The 12,748-nt window shown below is 44.1% G+C and overlaps 4 protein-coding genes across 9 annotated transcripts in view; 2 read left to right on the forward strand and 2 right to left on the reverse strand.

Annotated features, from left to right (window-relative positions):
• Tret1 (trehalose transporter 1) overlaps positions 1-6,670 on the forward strand; it is an 18,025-nt gene extending 11,355 nt beyond the window's left edge. For 2 of the 3 annotated variants that reach the window (XM_069118162.1, XM_069118161.1), the window contains exons 3-7: positions 1,872-1,997; positions 3,206-3,329; positions 3,446-3,619; positions 3,714-4,093; positions 4,238-6,670. In XM_069118162.1, the coding sequence (XP_068974263.1) occupies positions 1,872-1,997; positions 3,206-3,329; positions 3,446-3,619; positions 3,714-4,093; positions 4,238-4,819 (1,386 nt within the window). In that variant the 3' untranslated portion in view covers positions 4,820-6,670. Of the gene's footprint in view, positions 1-791; positions 1,514-1,871; positions 1,998-3,205; positions 3,330-3,445; positions 3,620-3,713; positions 4,094-4,237 lie in introns of those variants that run through there. The other variant, XM_069118164.1, reaches the window with a different exon arrangement.
• The window catches only part of LOC138182394 (RING-box protein 2), a 24,973-nt gene extending 17,522 nt beyond the window's left edge, over positions 1-7,451 (reverse strand). The window contains exon 1 of the mRNA XM_069118196.1: positions 7,041-7,451. Coding sequence (XP_068974297.1) covers positions 7,041-7,194 — 154 coding nt within the window. The 5' untranslated portion in view covers positions 7,195-7,451. The remainder of the gene's footprint in view (positions 1-7,040) is intronic.
• On the forward strand, positions 6,789-10,393 carry LOC138182392 (cobalamin trafficking protein CblD). Of its 4 annotated transcripts, XR_011173774.1 has the most exons (6): positions 7,567-7,727; positions 7,875-8,013; positions 8,092-8,504; positions 8,636-8,852; positions 8,986-10,104; positions 10,174-10,393. XR_011173774.1 is itself a non-coding variant. In XM_069118194.1 (5 exons), exons 2-5 carry the CDS (start codon positions 7,875-7,877, stop codon positions 9,072-9,074), a joined length of 858 nt encoding a protein of 285 aa, XP_068974295.1. In that variant the 5' UTR covers positions 6,789-6,926; the 3' UTR covers positions 9,075-10,393. The 4 variants fall into 4 exon arrangements, 3 of the variants coding, with proteins under 3 accessions (XP_068974295.1, XP_068974294.1, XP_068974296.1); XM_069118194.1 differs by lacking the exon at positions 7,567-7,727 and adding an exon at positions 6,789-6,926 and having other exon boundaries at positions 8,986-10,393; XM_069118193.1 differs by having other exon boundaries at positions 8,986-10,393.
• On the reverse strand, positions 8,985-12,596 carry LOC138182391 (clavesin-2). Its single transcript, XM_069118192.1, has 4 exons — positions 10,478-12,596; positions 10,021-10,331; positions 9,841-9,934; positions 8,985-9,755 (listed from the first exon to the last, which is right to left on the reverse strand). Exons 1-4 carry the CDS (start codon positions 10,860-10,862, stop codon positions 9,601-9,603), a joined length of 945 nt encoding a protein of 314 aa, XP_068974293.1. The 5' UTR covers positions 10,863-12,596; the 3' UTR covers positions 8,985-9,600.
• Between the last annotated feature and the right edge of the window lie 152 nt (positions 12,597-12,748).

Genomic DNA, 12,748 nt, shown 5'->3' on the forward strand with positions numbered 1-12,748 from the left:
ACAGTTATCGCGAATTCCACGTTCGATCGTCTTTAAATCAGTCCGTTCGATCTTAGACGTTATCGAACGAACGTGAAATTGCAACGAAACTTTTCAATACGATCTGTCGAGATCGCACGAGCATCGTTACGGATGCGTACGAACGATGCTGTCGAATCGCACCGTTTTGTCTCGCTCGCGATCACAGAAATGCTTTTGCATCCATCTTCCATCGACATAGTCGACGGCGTAGTATATCTCGGTTTACGGAGATCGTCTGCCGCTGATCGCGCGTCGATGCAACGACCAAGGGGACGGAATGGAACGAAGTGGAACGAAACACGGTAGCTCGTACTTGCACGCGGGAGAGATAAAGAAGAGCAATGCGTTGTGCTCCGACAAAGAAGATTACGCAACGCGAAAGAAGGTCGCGAGTAACAAGATCGACCGGTCGCAACAACGACGCGGTTCCGTCGCGAGATTCCGAGGCAAGGCTCTCTTTTTAAATAAGCACTCGTTCGATCGCGGCCAACGTATTCGAAGAAAACGGAGCGGCCAGCGGCTAAGGGGGATAGCTCGACCGGCCGTTTGTCGCGATCGACATCTTCGTTTCCTCTCGTTCTTTTCTTTTTCTTTTCTTCTTTCTCTATTCGACGATCTCTCGAAATTAGTCCCACGTGTCGGGATCGAGTAACGTGCACGAAGGAATGGCACGAGTTACGCTCACGCATAGAACCCCGCGTACGCGAAAGCGGCGCGCACACATACGACCGTAGGTACGTATAATCGTCCGATTCGCGGACGGATGGATCCTCGCAATGACAAGGGAAGGGATAGTCGCGGCCCCCCAGCATCGTTTCCCTATATAAACAGGGAACCACCCGTCGGTCCACGAGTACCAATAGCGTGTAATTGATATACGGGAACAACGTCAACGTTAACGACAGCTCCGACCGCATCGTATTGACGACGACAACGCTACCGATACCGTCAACCTTGACGACAAAAAAAAAAATATCAATTGCACCAACGACAGCAACATTGGCAGCGACAGCGCCAGCAAGAAGAGAAGAACAAGTAGAAAGAGAAGAAGAAAAAGTAGAGGAAGGAGTAAACGAGGAATAGCAAGAACGATAACAACAACAGGACCAAAGACGATATTTCATACGAGAACAACAATAGTGACAGCAAATCTCGCCAACGCGACGCGCCGACAGTTAAATGGTCGAAAGGACACGATCCGATACGGTGTAATAATAAAATTAAATCGACGTTGATCGGCACGCGCGGATCGCGAGCGTGTTGGAACAGTTTGTCCGGCATCCTACGATTCGAAAGCAAAATCGAGCGGTTAACGTCTAGGCGAGAACGATCGTAGGGACCGTGACGATTTGGCAGGACATTTCCGCGAAATTTTTCGTCCGACCTTGTCTCCGTATCATTCTCAATCATGAAGATTCTTATGCGAGCTGATACCCATGTGAACATCGAATTACCGGGCAACGCGCCAGTCGCTAAATGCACCTTCACTCAGGTATCCACATAACGGCATTGTGTACTTTATATAGAAATCTCTGAACGATGTTATTAACGATCTTACGCGTGCGAGCGTCCCTCGTCTTCCGTTGTTTCGTTCGTTCGTCGTTTATTCCTACGCCTGTAACCACTGCTCGACCTTTCGTATCGAGTATCGGTCGAGATTTTACCGGATCTCGCTCGACCGATATTGTCTCGTAAACATCGCGCTGTTACAAACAGTAGCTTATTTTGTAGCTGATGAAACTAACCACGAGTTGTTACCACGTGATTCTACGAGTCACTTCGATCGGGCCACGCTCTGAGACAATTTTTTTTCACCTTATTAATTAATGTTTTAATTCAAATGTTTTCAGGTGTTGGCTGCCTTGTCGGTGTCCATGTGTTCCATGGTGGTAGGTTACTCGAGCTCCTATACCTCCCCAGGTTTGGTTTCGATGCGGGACAACGCGACGGCTACGTTCGAAGTAACGAAAGAAACCGTAAGTAGCACGAAAGTCTTTCCGTTACGTTCCGAGATGTAAAAACGACCTTGCGGAAGGGTGAACCGAGCGAGGAACGAAGGGACCGAAGGGACGCGACCGTCTCTCGTGGACAACATTGTTTTTAAACAAACGTGCCTCGCGAGGAGATCGCGCAATCTCGAGTGTTTCGGTGAAACGAGAAACCGTACGTAACCAAGACGTTATCCGAATTCTCCTCTTATCCGAAGACCGAGCCAAGGTCGAGCGATCGTTACCGAGGCACGTTTGTTTTCGAACGTATTTCGATTATGCTTCCGCCGTCGTTCTCGATTACGCGAAACAGTGATTTACCGTTTCATCGCGAATTTCTTTTCAATCGACGCGTAACTAGGTAAAACGATCGCGTTTGGCAAAGTTATGTTACGCGAGAAGGATCGTTTCGCGTCGGTCGTTTGAAAGAGGGCGACGATCCTGAGACAGCGACAATGGATAACAACGACGCGAGGAAAGATACACACATATATACATATACATACACACATATATATATATATATATGTACGTGTGTGTGTATATATATATATAAACACCATCGATATCGAGAAAGGGTCAATAAATGATTGAGCGTTTAACCCATCGAGTGCGTCAATGCGACGTAGAATCAACGATTCGACGCGTTTCCCATACGACCCCGTGTCGCGTTTCGTTCGTTCAACAACCATCGACGCGCCTTGTCCAGCCTCGATTGGCGGGACACGCGATTGGTTCTTTGTTGATCGATGCCGGCACGCCGCTAAGTCGCCTACGTTGCTAGTTGCTACGTCGCTACCTCCCGGTAGTCGTTACGTTGTTACGCCATGCGACTTTTGCCGTGATTTACCACAACCTTCGATCGGTCGATGATGCGCTTGGAGGTTTAATCGCGCGCGTGAATAAACGCCATGTAAATGCTTCCGGGTTCCTCAATGTCCCGCCTCTCAACGATCGCCGTTGTACGCAGATCAAGGTCTACGCTAGCGCGATAACGTTCCTTAAACAATTTCTTCGTTCCTTCCTTCCTTCCGTATTTCCTTTACACCCCGGACTTGTTTATATTCGAAGGTCGACGAGAGATTTTGAATAGGATAACAAGACCGCTCGCGCCTACGACAAGATCGGGAAGCCAAGATCGAGAAACGATCGAGGACCGGTCGGGACACGATCGTTATGAGAGGTTTTTGTTTCAGGGCATGTGGATAGGATCGATCATGCCGTTGAGCGCGCTTTTTGGAGGCATGATCGGTGGACCAAGCATCGAATACCTTGGTAGAAGAAACACTATTCTGGCCACCGCATTACCCTTCATCGCAGGTACGGCTGCGTTCCCGTTCCAATTTTCCAACGGACAATACGTTTCGACGATCGTTCAGATCGCGACGATCCCCTACGTCGCTAACGGCTCGACTAATCGATCGATATCGTTTCAGCCTGGCTACTAATCTCCCTGGCAGCGAACGTTGCCATGGTGCTCGCCGGCCGTGCTCTATGCGGGTTCTGCGTTGGCATCGCGTCGCTTTCGCTACCGGTGTATCTTGGTGAAACGATACAAGCCGAGGTACGTGGTACCCTCGGTCTCTTACCAACTGCTTTTGGTAATACAGGTGAGCAGCTTCTCCATTCCAGTTATCGAGATATCCAAGTATCGATATTGCGATGGAAATCGAACTAACTTTGTTTGCTTTTTGATTTCTTCAGGAATTTTAGTCTGCTTCATAGCCGGCATGTATCTAGACTGGAGAAACCTCGCGTTACTCGGCGCTGCTTTACCGATACCGTTCATGATTCTGATGTTCGTGATTCCCGAGACTCCTAGATGGTATATCTCCAAGGGAAAGACAAAAAGGGCGCGAAAATCGCTGCAATGGCTGCGAGGCAAAGGCACCGACATTACCGACGAACTGTCCTCCGTTCAAAAGTTACACACCGATAGCGAACGTAACGTTTCGCAGGGTGCATTCATGCAACTGTTCAAGAAAAATCATCTGAAGCCACTTTTCATCTCGCTCGGCCTAATGTTTTTCCAACAATTTTCGGGAATCAACGCTGTTATATTTTATACCGTTCAAATTTTTAGGGTAAGCTTCTGCTCTTTGTTCTTTATCCTGTTCTTTGCATATTCGCGTAAAGATTAGTAAGAAACGGAACAAAATGTACATATATATATATATATACGAAGAAGCGAAGATTAACCTTCGGATTATTCCGATTGTATTTTTCAGGACGCTGGAAGTAGCATCGACGAGAACATCTCTACCATCGTTGTAGGTATCGTAAACTTCATTTCAACGTTCGTTGCGGCATCCGTTATAGACAGACTAGGCAGAAAAATGTTGCTGTACATAAGCGCTATATCGATGTGTCTAACTCTATTCACGTTCGGTACGTTCTTCTACGTGAAGGCGGCAGGAGTGGATGTGACGGCATTCGGTTGGATACCGTTAATGAGTCTGATCGTTTACGTAATCGGCTTCTCTCTGGGATTTGGCCCGATTCCATGGCTGATGATGGGCGAGATTTTACCGGTTAAGATACGCGGCTCGGCAGCCAGCGTAGCCACGGCCTTCAACTGGAGTTGCACGTTCATCGTCACGAAGACATACGAAGACATTGTTTCGGTGATTGGACCGTACGGCACTTTCTGGATGTTCGGTACGATCGTTCTAGTTGGTTTTGTCTTCGTAATCGTCAGCGTACCAGAAACGCGAGGTAGATCTCTCGAGGAAATCGAGAAAAGATTCACCGGACCGGTGAGAAGAATGAGTGCGGTCGCTAACATGAAGCCTATGCCTATGGCTTGTTAATTGTTCCTCTCTCGTTCGCTCTCAACGTCGATAGTTAGCCAATCAATCCTTTCGACTAACGCGACGATGATCGCGACGTCGACACTAACTCGCGCGTGTTTCGCTTCGTTATGAAACGAACGAATCCTATAGGTATAGTTCCTTCGGTCTGTCGATAAGAACGAGCGAAGGGCACGTGTCTAGAGAGGACCGTCTTCCGGATCGATTCTCTCCTTTTTCAACCTTTTTTTCGATTCGTACACGGCTGCTCTCTGCTTCGTTCACTTTCGTTTCTCCGATTGTCTCCTTATTCCGGCCCCTTTCCAAACGACCCTACACGTGAAACCGTTCGCTCCGACAACACCAATTTTTTATTTCTTTTTAAACCAAACACCAAATACTCTTCGTTGTTGGAAAATTATTTCCATTGCGTCTAGCTTCCTGGAAAGGTGCGAGCAGATGGCAGCCGAAGAAAGCAACAGGATAAACGCGCGAAAAAAGAAAAAGAAACGAAGAGAAAAGACGAAGGAGGTTTTAGAGAGCGGAAGTTTCGGTAGATCAGCTTGTTGTTTGTATGTACTTACGAAAAACGCTTGCTTGACGCAAGACCGGCTGATAGTTTAACGACATAATTGCGAACGCAAGCTCAACTTGAGAGAACGATCCGTCGACTAGACGTCATACGTAACCGTTATTTTTCTTATTTCAAATACTTTACAGGGTCTACCTCAAATTAGTACTTTTACTAAAGGTATACGAGTAGGTTAACGACAAGGATGAATTATTTAATTAGTACACGTGTGTATAGATTCGAGTACACCGATATGTTGTACTTAAGAAAATGCGTATAAACAACGTCGAAAAGGGAAAAACAAACGTTTCTTCCTTCTGTATCAGCGCGACAATAAAATTTTTACGCGACGGTCGTAGAGGTAATTCTTGTGCATTTCTATCAATATCGACCGTCGCGTTTGTACATATGTATGTAGTTACCGATTTGCGTCAACGAACAATTGCGTCATCTATCAACGAACTAAACCGTATCATTCAGATATAAGTTAAGAAATAGAGGTAAAATAATACGCGTTTATTTTTTCATCGTTGAAATTGATGTAACTCACGAAAGAAACGTATCGCGCACAATGGCGCACGACATATCGCATTTCTTGCGTACACATGTATATACTGAATGCATGTATATACTTTGAGAATCGGTTCCTCGTTATACAACGATATATATTTGTAACGCGATTTTTACACAGTATGCGCTTTTAATTCTTCATTTTTATTCCTAGTTTCCGATAATATGTATCGAGATCTGTTTCAGTTCAATCGAATCTCGTTTGTACTTAAGCGTCGCGCGTTCTGTCCTATCCCGTGTCCCGGCCCAACTCATTTTTCCTCATACTCCTTTCCTCCTTCACACCTGTATTTTTCTTCCATTCTTTTTTCTCAATGCGTGGATGTATGCACATCGTTCTCGATATCGTGCGGTTAAACTGCCTTTATTCTCGCATCATCATTCCGAATCTCACCACTGGGACAAGACAAGAAAACGTTACGAAACATTCCTATCTCGTATACTTTCACGTACGATCTAGATCTATCACGTCACGAGAAATACGTGTTCCCACGGGAAAGGCTTTGTTTCGTACGCCCTAGCCCATTCTTTTTCCTTCTACTTTTACCTTTTTATTCTCGTTTCTATTTACCCAATTAACATTTCTATCGCGTGCCGCTTAGGCGTAGGGTGCTTGCCAAATTTTGAGAAAAAATATCGCTCGAAGATTTGTAACTTTACTACTATTATTTCCATTCGCGTTAAACTGACATGTACATTTCTAAGTTATTAAAATATAACGTTTGACAAAATAGTCTTTACTTCTCTTCTCTTCTCTTCCCTTTTCTTCCCCTCTCTTGCTTTATCCGTTTCATTGTCCTTCCTCTTTCACGCGATTTTTTATCCCCGCCCCTGTCGATCCTATCGTCTTGCTTTTTGTGTAAGGTAACACCATACGTTATTTCACATATACGCGATATATATTTACTCATTGGGACGAATTTGATCGTTGAATAAGGATACAAAAAGAAACGCAAAGTCGCTAACAACGGCAAGATCGATGTGTTCGTAAGTATGTTTGTCGAATAGGTATAGTTTAATGTCGTTTCGACCTTTCGAGCAAAACGAGTCTTCGAGAAACGCCTTAATCTATGGACTATATGCATTTGAATGCAAACTTACCCATTACTTGAACTCGGCATATCGCGCAAGTGTCACATTCTACGTCCCAGCTCCACATAGCCACGGCGTTCCATTTTTTTAAGATAAACAGTTTATCCGGTTTTAAATTGTCGTTGTCAGCACGATCTCCTAAATCTTGCTCCGTCTCGGCCATTTCGACTTTTTAGGTTAGAAACGACGAGGCGACGCGAACTCTCCCAATGATTCAAACATCCGTCTCCGATGAAAATCTTCAAAGAGATCCCACACCTGTGACGCACACCCTGCGTTTATTCAACTTTGTCACGCGCGTTCGAACGATATCAACGACACCGTTGTCGATTTTGGTATTGGTATACCGTGAATCAAATACGAGCGGTGTTCTTCCTTCGAACGCGCGTTTTCGATAATGCAGATCGTGCGCAATCGGTAACAAACGGTTCTATGCCCCGTTAATCATTCGACTGTATATATATACAGTCGTGAGAAGGACGAACGTATAGTGCCATCTGGCGATGAAACAATCATGTTCATTTCCTTAAATTCTGTTATTGGACGAATGGTGTCGCGTTCGATTCGATATCGCGTTATGTATGTAGTAGGATATATATGGATGAATCAAACGATCGTAAGGTTAGATAATCCAATCGTAAAACGGTACCTTTGATAAAGAAATTTTCAATTCAGCATGTGAATCGTGATCCAACGGTAATGAGGTTTCTTCTAACAATACTAACTTAATTGCGGCACAGTTGTAAATACGATTCAATCGACGATTATTTGATAATTATTCATTGAATTCGATCTTACGAAGAGAAATGGTGGAACATAACCTATGCAACGTCATTCTTTCAGATGCTTTGCGTAAAATATGCCAAGAAAACTAGTGCTACGATTCTGTTTAATGTATTTTCAAAGAGTCGGTACTCTCGACGTAGCGATAAAAGCACCGATTCGTACAAAATCGTCCAGGCAAATAGTGAAAACTTAAATGGTAAATGTAATCGTTTCTTTGCGACGATAGCTTAACAACAAAAATCCTTTTCTTATAGTCGTTCTCGATTATTTCCAGATGTGGATGGTGCTGTACTTGGAATAAATTCCAATTGGGAGCTTTTAACACCAAGGGGATTCAGATTTTATTTACCAGGAAGCATTGGTCCTGGCTGGTCGGATGTAACCACGACCATTCAGGTCAAGACGCAATTTGTCGACCTGCATCCCAACGAACAAATCTTAGTAAATGATCCCAAAGAAAAATCTACTCGCTTATTGAGTCATTCGAGAAGGAACAATCAGCATCCAGAGCTTCGTTATGTAGCACAGGAATGCCCGTTGTTGCTAAGAAAAGGTATAGAGGAGCTATTTCCTGGATGTTTAGATGTTGGTTCTCCCCAGCTTACTATCGTTACTGTCAGCCAGTCGATTAACCCAAAGGTTATGAAATGGAACAAAGAAATAGAAATTGAGAAGCTAGCTAAATATGTACGTATGTATGACTTTATTAAATTATACCGAAAAGTATTCTTGTCTATATATGTAAAGAGTAGCCAGTGTAAACCAGGCAGTGAATTATGAATACGATCTATACAAATTGTTTTTTCCTTTATTCACAGTTTGTGCTAGCTGCTTCAGATATTTGTGCAAAATTGAGAAGAATGGGTTATTGGGCAGACTTCATCAATCCATTTAGTGGACAACCACATTTGAATCTACAAAAAAATAGTACTCTTTACAAAACGGACGAGCGATTTCGTTGCTTAGGATTTAAAATATTACATAGGAACAATTGTAAGGTCATTTTGTACGATAATAACGCGACAAATTTTTTGGGTAAGTAAGCGTAAGCGTATCCTTTATTTTCAATTATAGATCAGTCGATCGCTTATCGAAGATTTTGTCGACGTCGCGCGGTTGTACGATTCAATCGACAATACGGTCACAGGTACCGTTCTGTACGTTGCAGGAAATTTCTACACTACAGCTCCCGCAAGTACAGAATATTTAAGAGGGATTCTACATGAATGCGAACTTGTAAATGTTAACGAAGCTTAATAAATGTAGAGCGAGAGGAGAAGGAGAAAAAAGAGCGTCGATATATATATATACATATATATATATATACAAAATACGTTTTTACGTGTGTTATATTGCGGTCTTTCATCATTCAAATGATATTTAATTTTTGAGTTGAGATGTATTGTACAAATCTAAAAAGAAATTTCATACGATATAATCGTACGTAAAATGCTTGTTTTCTTCGGTACGCTTTACATTATCACGTACACTGTTTCGTACTTGGGCAGTTGCGAACTTGCAATACTTTGCAGTTGTATGTTAAAGATGGAATTACTTTCCTAAGAATGTGCAACGTGTGTCATTTCTTATTCTATGTTGTACGTAAATTGAAACGATCATAGGTAACTAATACCACCGGCAGAAGAATTCTGATACACGAGGTAAGAATAAATATTTATCTAGGAGCGCGAATAAATTCGAGTTTCGTTTAAATCGTTTCGCTGCGAGCGAAAGAATGCGAAGAGATGCGAGAGAGGATCGCGTTCGCCAGGAAGAAAAAATATCAGTCGACTTCGAGTTTGCGGAAAGAGCCAGAGATACCGCACAAATCGTCGTTCGTCGAAACATAATGACAATCCGCTGATGTAATCTCTATGTACATGTCGTCGAGCTCCTTTATTCGATTCCTCTGTTCCCTCAAAGTCTTCTTGAAATTTGCTGAAAAGCAAAACAAACTGAAACTTTGACTAAAACTAAAACTACATCGTCGACGGTGAACGATTATCAATACGTATATACATACCGATCATCTCGCAGAGTGGAATTTCTCCCCCGTACTCTTTCGGCAAGATTCTTGGGTCAATCGCTGTTTTCAATTCATCCAGGCTCTTGTGTACCTTAATGGGAGTATAGCACAGAGATTATTCGAAGATGAACGTTCGATTAAAGAAAAATGTAGGATCGCGCATACAAGCGTACGTACCAAGATTCGATTTTTCAACTTATCGTTCAGAAGAGAAATGCCAAACTCGATGACTTTGATTGCGCAACTCGGGATATTAACAAAGTGAGTTTCTTTGTGTCTCATGGGTGTACTATTTTGAATGCATCGTAACATGTTACGAATGTCCGTTAGGGACCAGGCGCTAAGATGACCCATTGTCAATCCAGATTCGTCGTTGATGTGTGTGTATCCACGGACTTGATTCTCCTCGTCGTCCATTAGAGATTCCACTACGAGACTATGAGCTCGAGCCATTTGAGCGGACGTGTATTTGTAAGGATCGAAACGCCCTTTGGGAGAAAGGATGTCAGTGCTTGGAAGACGCGTGCAAAGTAATGGGAGGAAAGAAAAAGACGAAGAAGGAAGAAATGGAAAGCTTACTTTGAGAATAGAGCAAATCAAACTACTTACATATCGGTGATTGGCGGATACTCACCTGCGCAAGAGAGTATCACACGTCGACCATGACGGTCGCGTTGCATCAACGGTATCAGATAACCAGCATCTATGATAGCTTCGATGTCTTTATCTTCGACATCGAGATTTTGGAACCAGTTTGGATACAATTGTCTGATAGTTAGATAGCGTTCGAGCATCTCTTCCGCCATCGGCACGCTGAATTTCTTGGTTCTAAGGAACCTGAGGAGAAAGGCCGCGTCCGTTCTGCAACGCTTGATATTAGGATGCTTTTGAATCCAATCTCTGAATTGTTTCAAGGTTTCTTCCCTGATGGCATCGTCTTCGCGAAGTTCCACGCGGGCGATCGTTCTCGTGCTCTCGCTTAACGCGCATCCGTAATTTTCTTCTTCCGACTTTGCCATCGTTCACGTCCGAAAGAATCAGACAAGTACCGCTCTCCTTACGGATCGCTCCGCGCTTTCGGTTCCCCTCTTCCTCTTGCTCTTCCTTCTGCTCCTCCTCCTCCTTTGCCTTCTTGTCCTCGTTCCGTTGTTGCTGTTGCTGCTGCTACCACACTACTACTACTTTTATCCCACTTCTGCTCCTTCCCCTGCACTTCTTCTTCCTTTCTCCGTCTTGCCGCGTCCTCGTTTCGCTCGTTCGAATTTTAACCAAGCTACCGACGATTACGAGACTCGGCGAGTTCTTACGCCATTCGGCGACTCGTCGTCGAGGAGAAAGTTCGACATCGATCTACTTGCGAGAGAACAACTGTCCTTGCGATTCTTCGCAGCGCTTTCTAACAACCAACGATACGACCTCGCGAATCTTTCACGTATCTTCCGATGTCCATGTTTACGACCTCGTTCTCCTTCTCGTTAACCAAGCGTTAACAGGCGATCGCGAATATCCGTTGGTCGCTTTTTGACGCACAATCGTCGTAAAATTGTAACCGCGGTTCAAACAGAATATATAGAAAACACGCGAGAAATCGCCACGTTTACATATAGATGTACGTTTAAAAATCGAAACAGTTGGTTCGATGTGACACTCTAACGGTTCGTAGCATGGTGCTGGTAATCGGTAACGCGGCACACCAAACGACGTTCGTATCCTTACAGTTACTCGGAAATACACGGCTAATCGCGGCTAGCCAAGGTCGTCGATCACTATTCGCGTCACAATATCTTGTGCCGCGTTGAGAAATCTTTCTCCTCGACCGACTTGGACCCGAGTAATCCGCTTGCTTGCTCGCTCGATCAATTTAAGGCCAGATCGTGGTACGCGAACCGCTCTTACCGCTCCTACTTTTCCCGCTCTTACCGCTCTGCTTCCTCTCTTCGCACTCGCTTTGCTCTTCTCCTTCCCTTTACATAGTTCTTTTCATTTTCGAACGCCTAAAAGATTCGACACGCACGCGAATAATACTCGTCGCCGTTCAAAGGTTCCTACTTTAAGAAACTGTTGCCTTGAACGGCGCGACGTCGTTTCTCCACGCATTTGACGTATCTTAGACAACGGGAATTCTCAAGTCCGCGACACTCGATTCGATTCGCGGACGAACAATGCGCCTACATTATTAGACGGTATTAAACGGTATAAAACGGTGGCCACTCGAGGGTTCACTTTCTTCTCATAATTTTACGTTTTACTTTCACCGCGAGTCTCCTTTCGGTCGGCCCGCTGAATATCGAGGCTGCGTTATATACTACGACATAATCATCGATGAAACGATCACAAAACTCGGAAGATTTCCCGTTGTTCGTCGAAAGCAGCGAACGGCAACGCCAAGGTAAAACTCGCGCGCCTAATAAAATCGGTCTTTTTTACGATATTACTACCGGTCGTTTTTTCACTAACCGCCTTCCGCTTTTCTCAACATTCTATACTATTTCCTTTCACCGTTTGTTCCCTCGTCGACTCGCATCGATACACATTCCTCGCGATGTTTATACGTTCTTTTTTTAAACGCTTCGAACAGGATTTTCTCGATCATAGGTCTACGATATATGATTGGCCGTTACACGTGACTGGAGTTTCTTCCCATTTGCTTGCGTAATCAGTCGTGTACCAGGACGTTTCTCGACTCGGTGAAAGTCGCCGTTCAATCTGCATTTGTAGTTGTGCCTTTCTATTCTTTCCTACTTTACGCGTATCTTTACACTTCGATTCGTCTCTCATGCTTTCGCAAGCTGCGCTTTATATCAACGTTCCGCATGGTTATTGGAAAGTCGTGCGACTTACATTTTCTTCTCGAATTGGTATTTACATCGACGTTGCAAGGAAAAAGGGAAACAAAAGAAACGAC

The sequence above is a fragment of the Bombus flavifrons genome, chromosome 8 (assembly GCF_040668555.2).
Source record: "Bombus flavifrons isolate JBK064 chromosome 8, iyBomFlav1_principal, whole genome shotgun sequence".
Lineage (NCBI taxonomy): Eukaryota > Metazoa > Arthropoda > Insecta > Hymenoptera > Apidae > Bombus > Bombus flavifrons.

Bases quoted from the DNA above. Each gene is read 5' to 3' on its own strand.
- LOC138182392 (XM_069118194.1), top strand. From the start codon at position 7,875: ATGCTTTGCGTAAAATATGCCAAGAAAACTAGTGCTACGATTCTGTTT. The intron at 8,014-8,091 runs GTAAATGTAATC...GATTATTTCCAG, and splicing joins AAATAGTGAAAACTTAAATG to ATGTGGATGGTGCTGTACTT. The intron at 8,505-8,635 runs GTACGTATGTAT...CTTTATTCACAG, and splicing joins TTGAGAAGCTAGCTAAATAT to TTTGTGCTAGCTGCTTCAGA.
- LOC138182391 (XM_069118192.1), bottom strand. From the start codon at position 10,862: ATGGCAAAGTCGGAAGAAGAAAATTACGGATGCGCGTTAAGCGAGAGC. The intron at 10,332-10,477 runs GTGAGTATCCGC...TTTCTCCCAAAG, and splicing joins TGTGATACTCTCTTGCGCAG to GGCGTTTCGATCCTTACAAA. The intron at 9,935-10,020 runs GTACGTACGCTT...ACTCCCATTAAG, and splicing joins AGTTGAAAAATCGAATCTTG to GTACACAAGAGCCTGGATGA.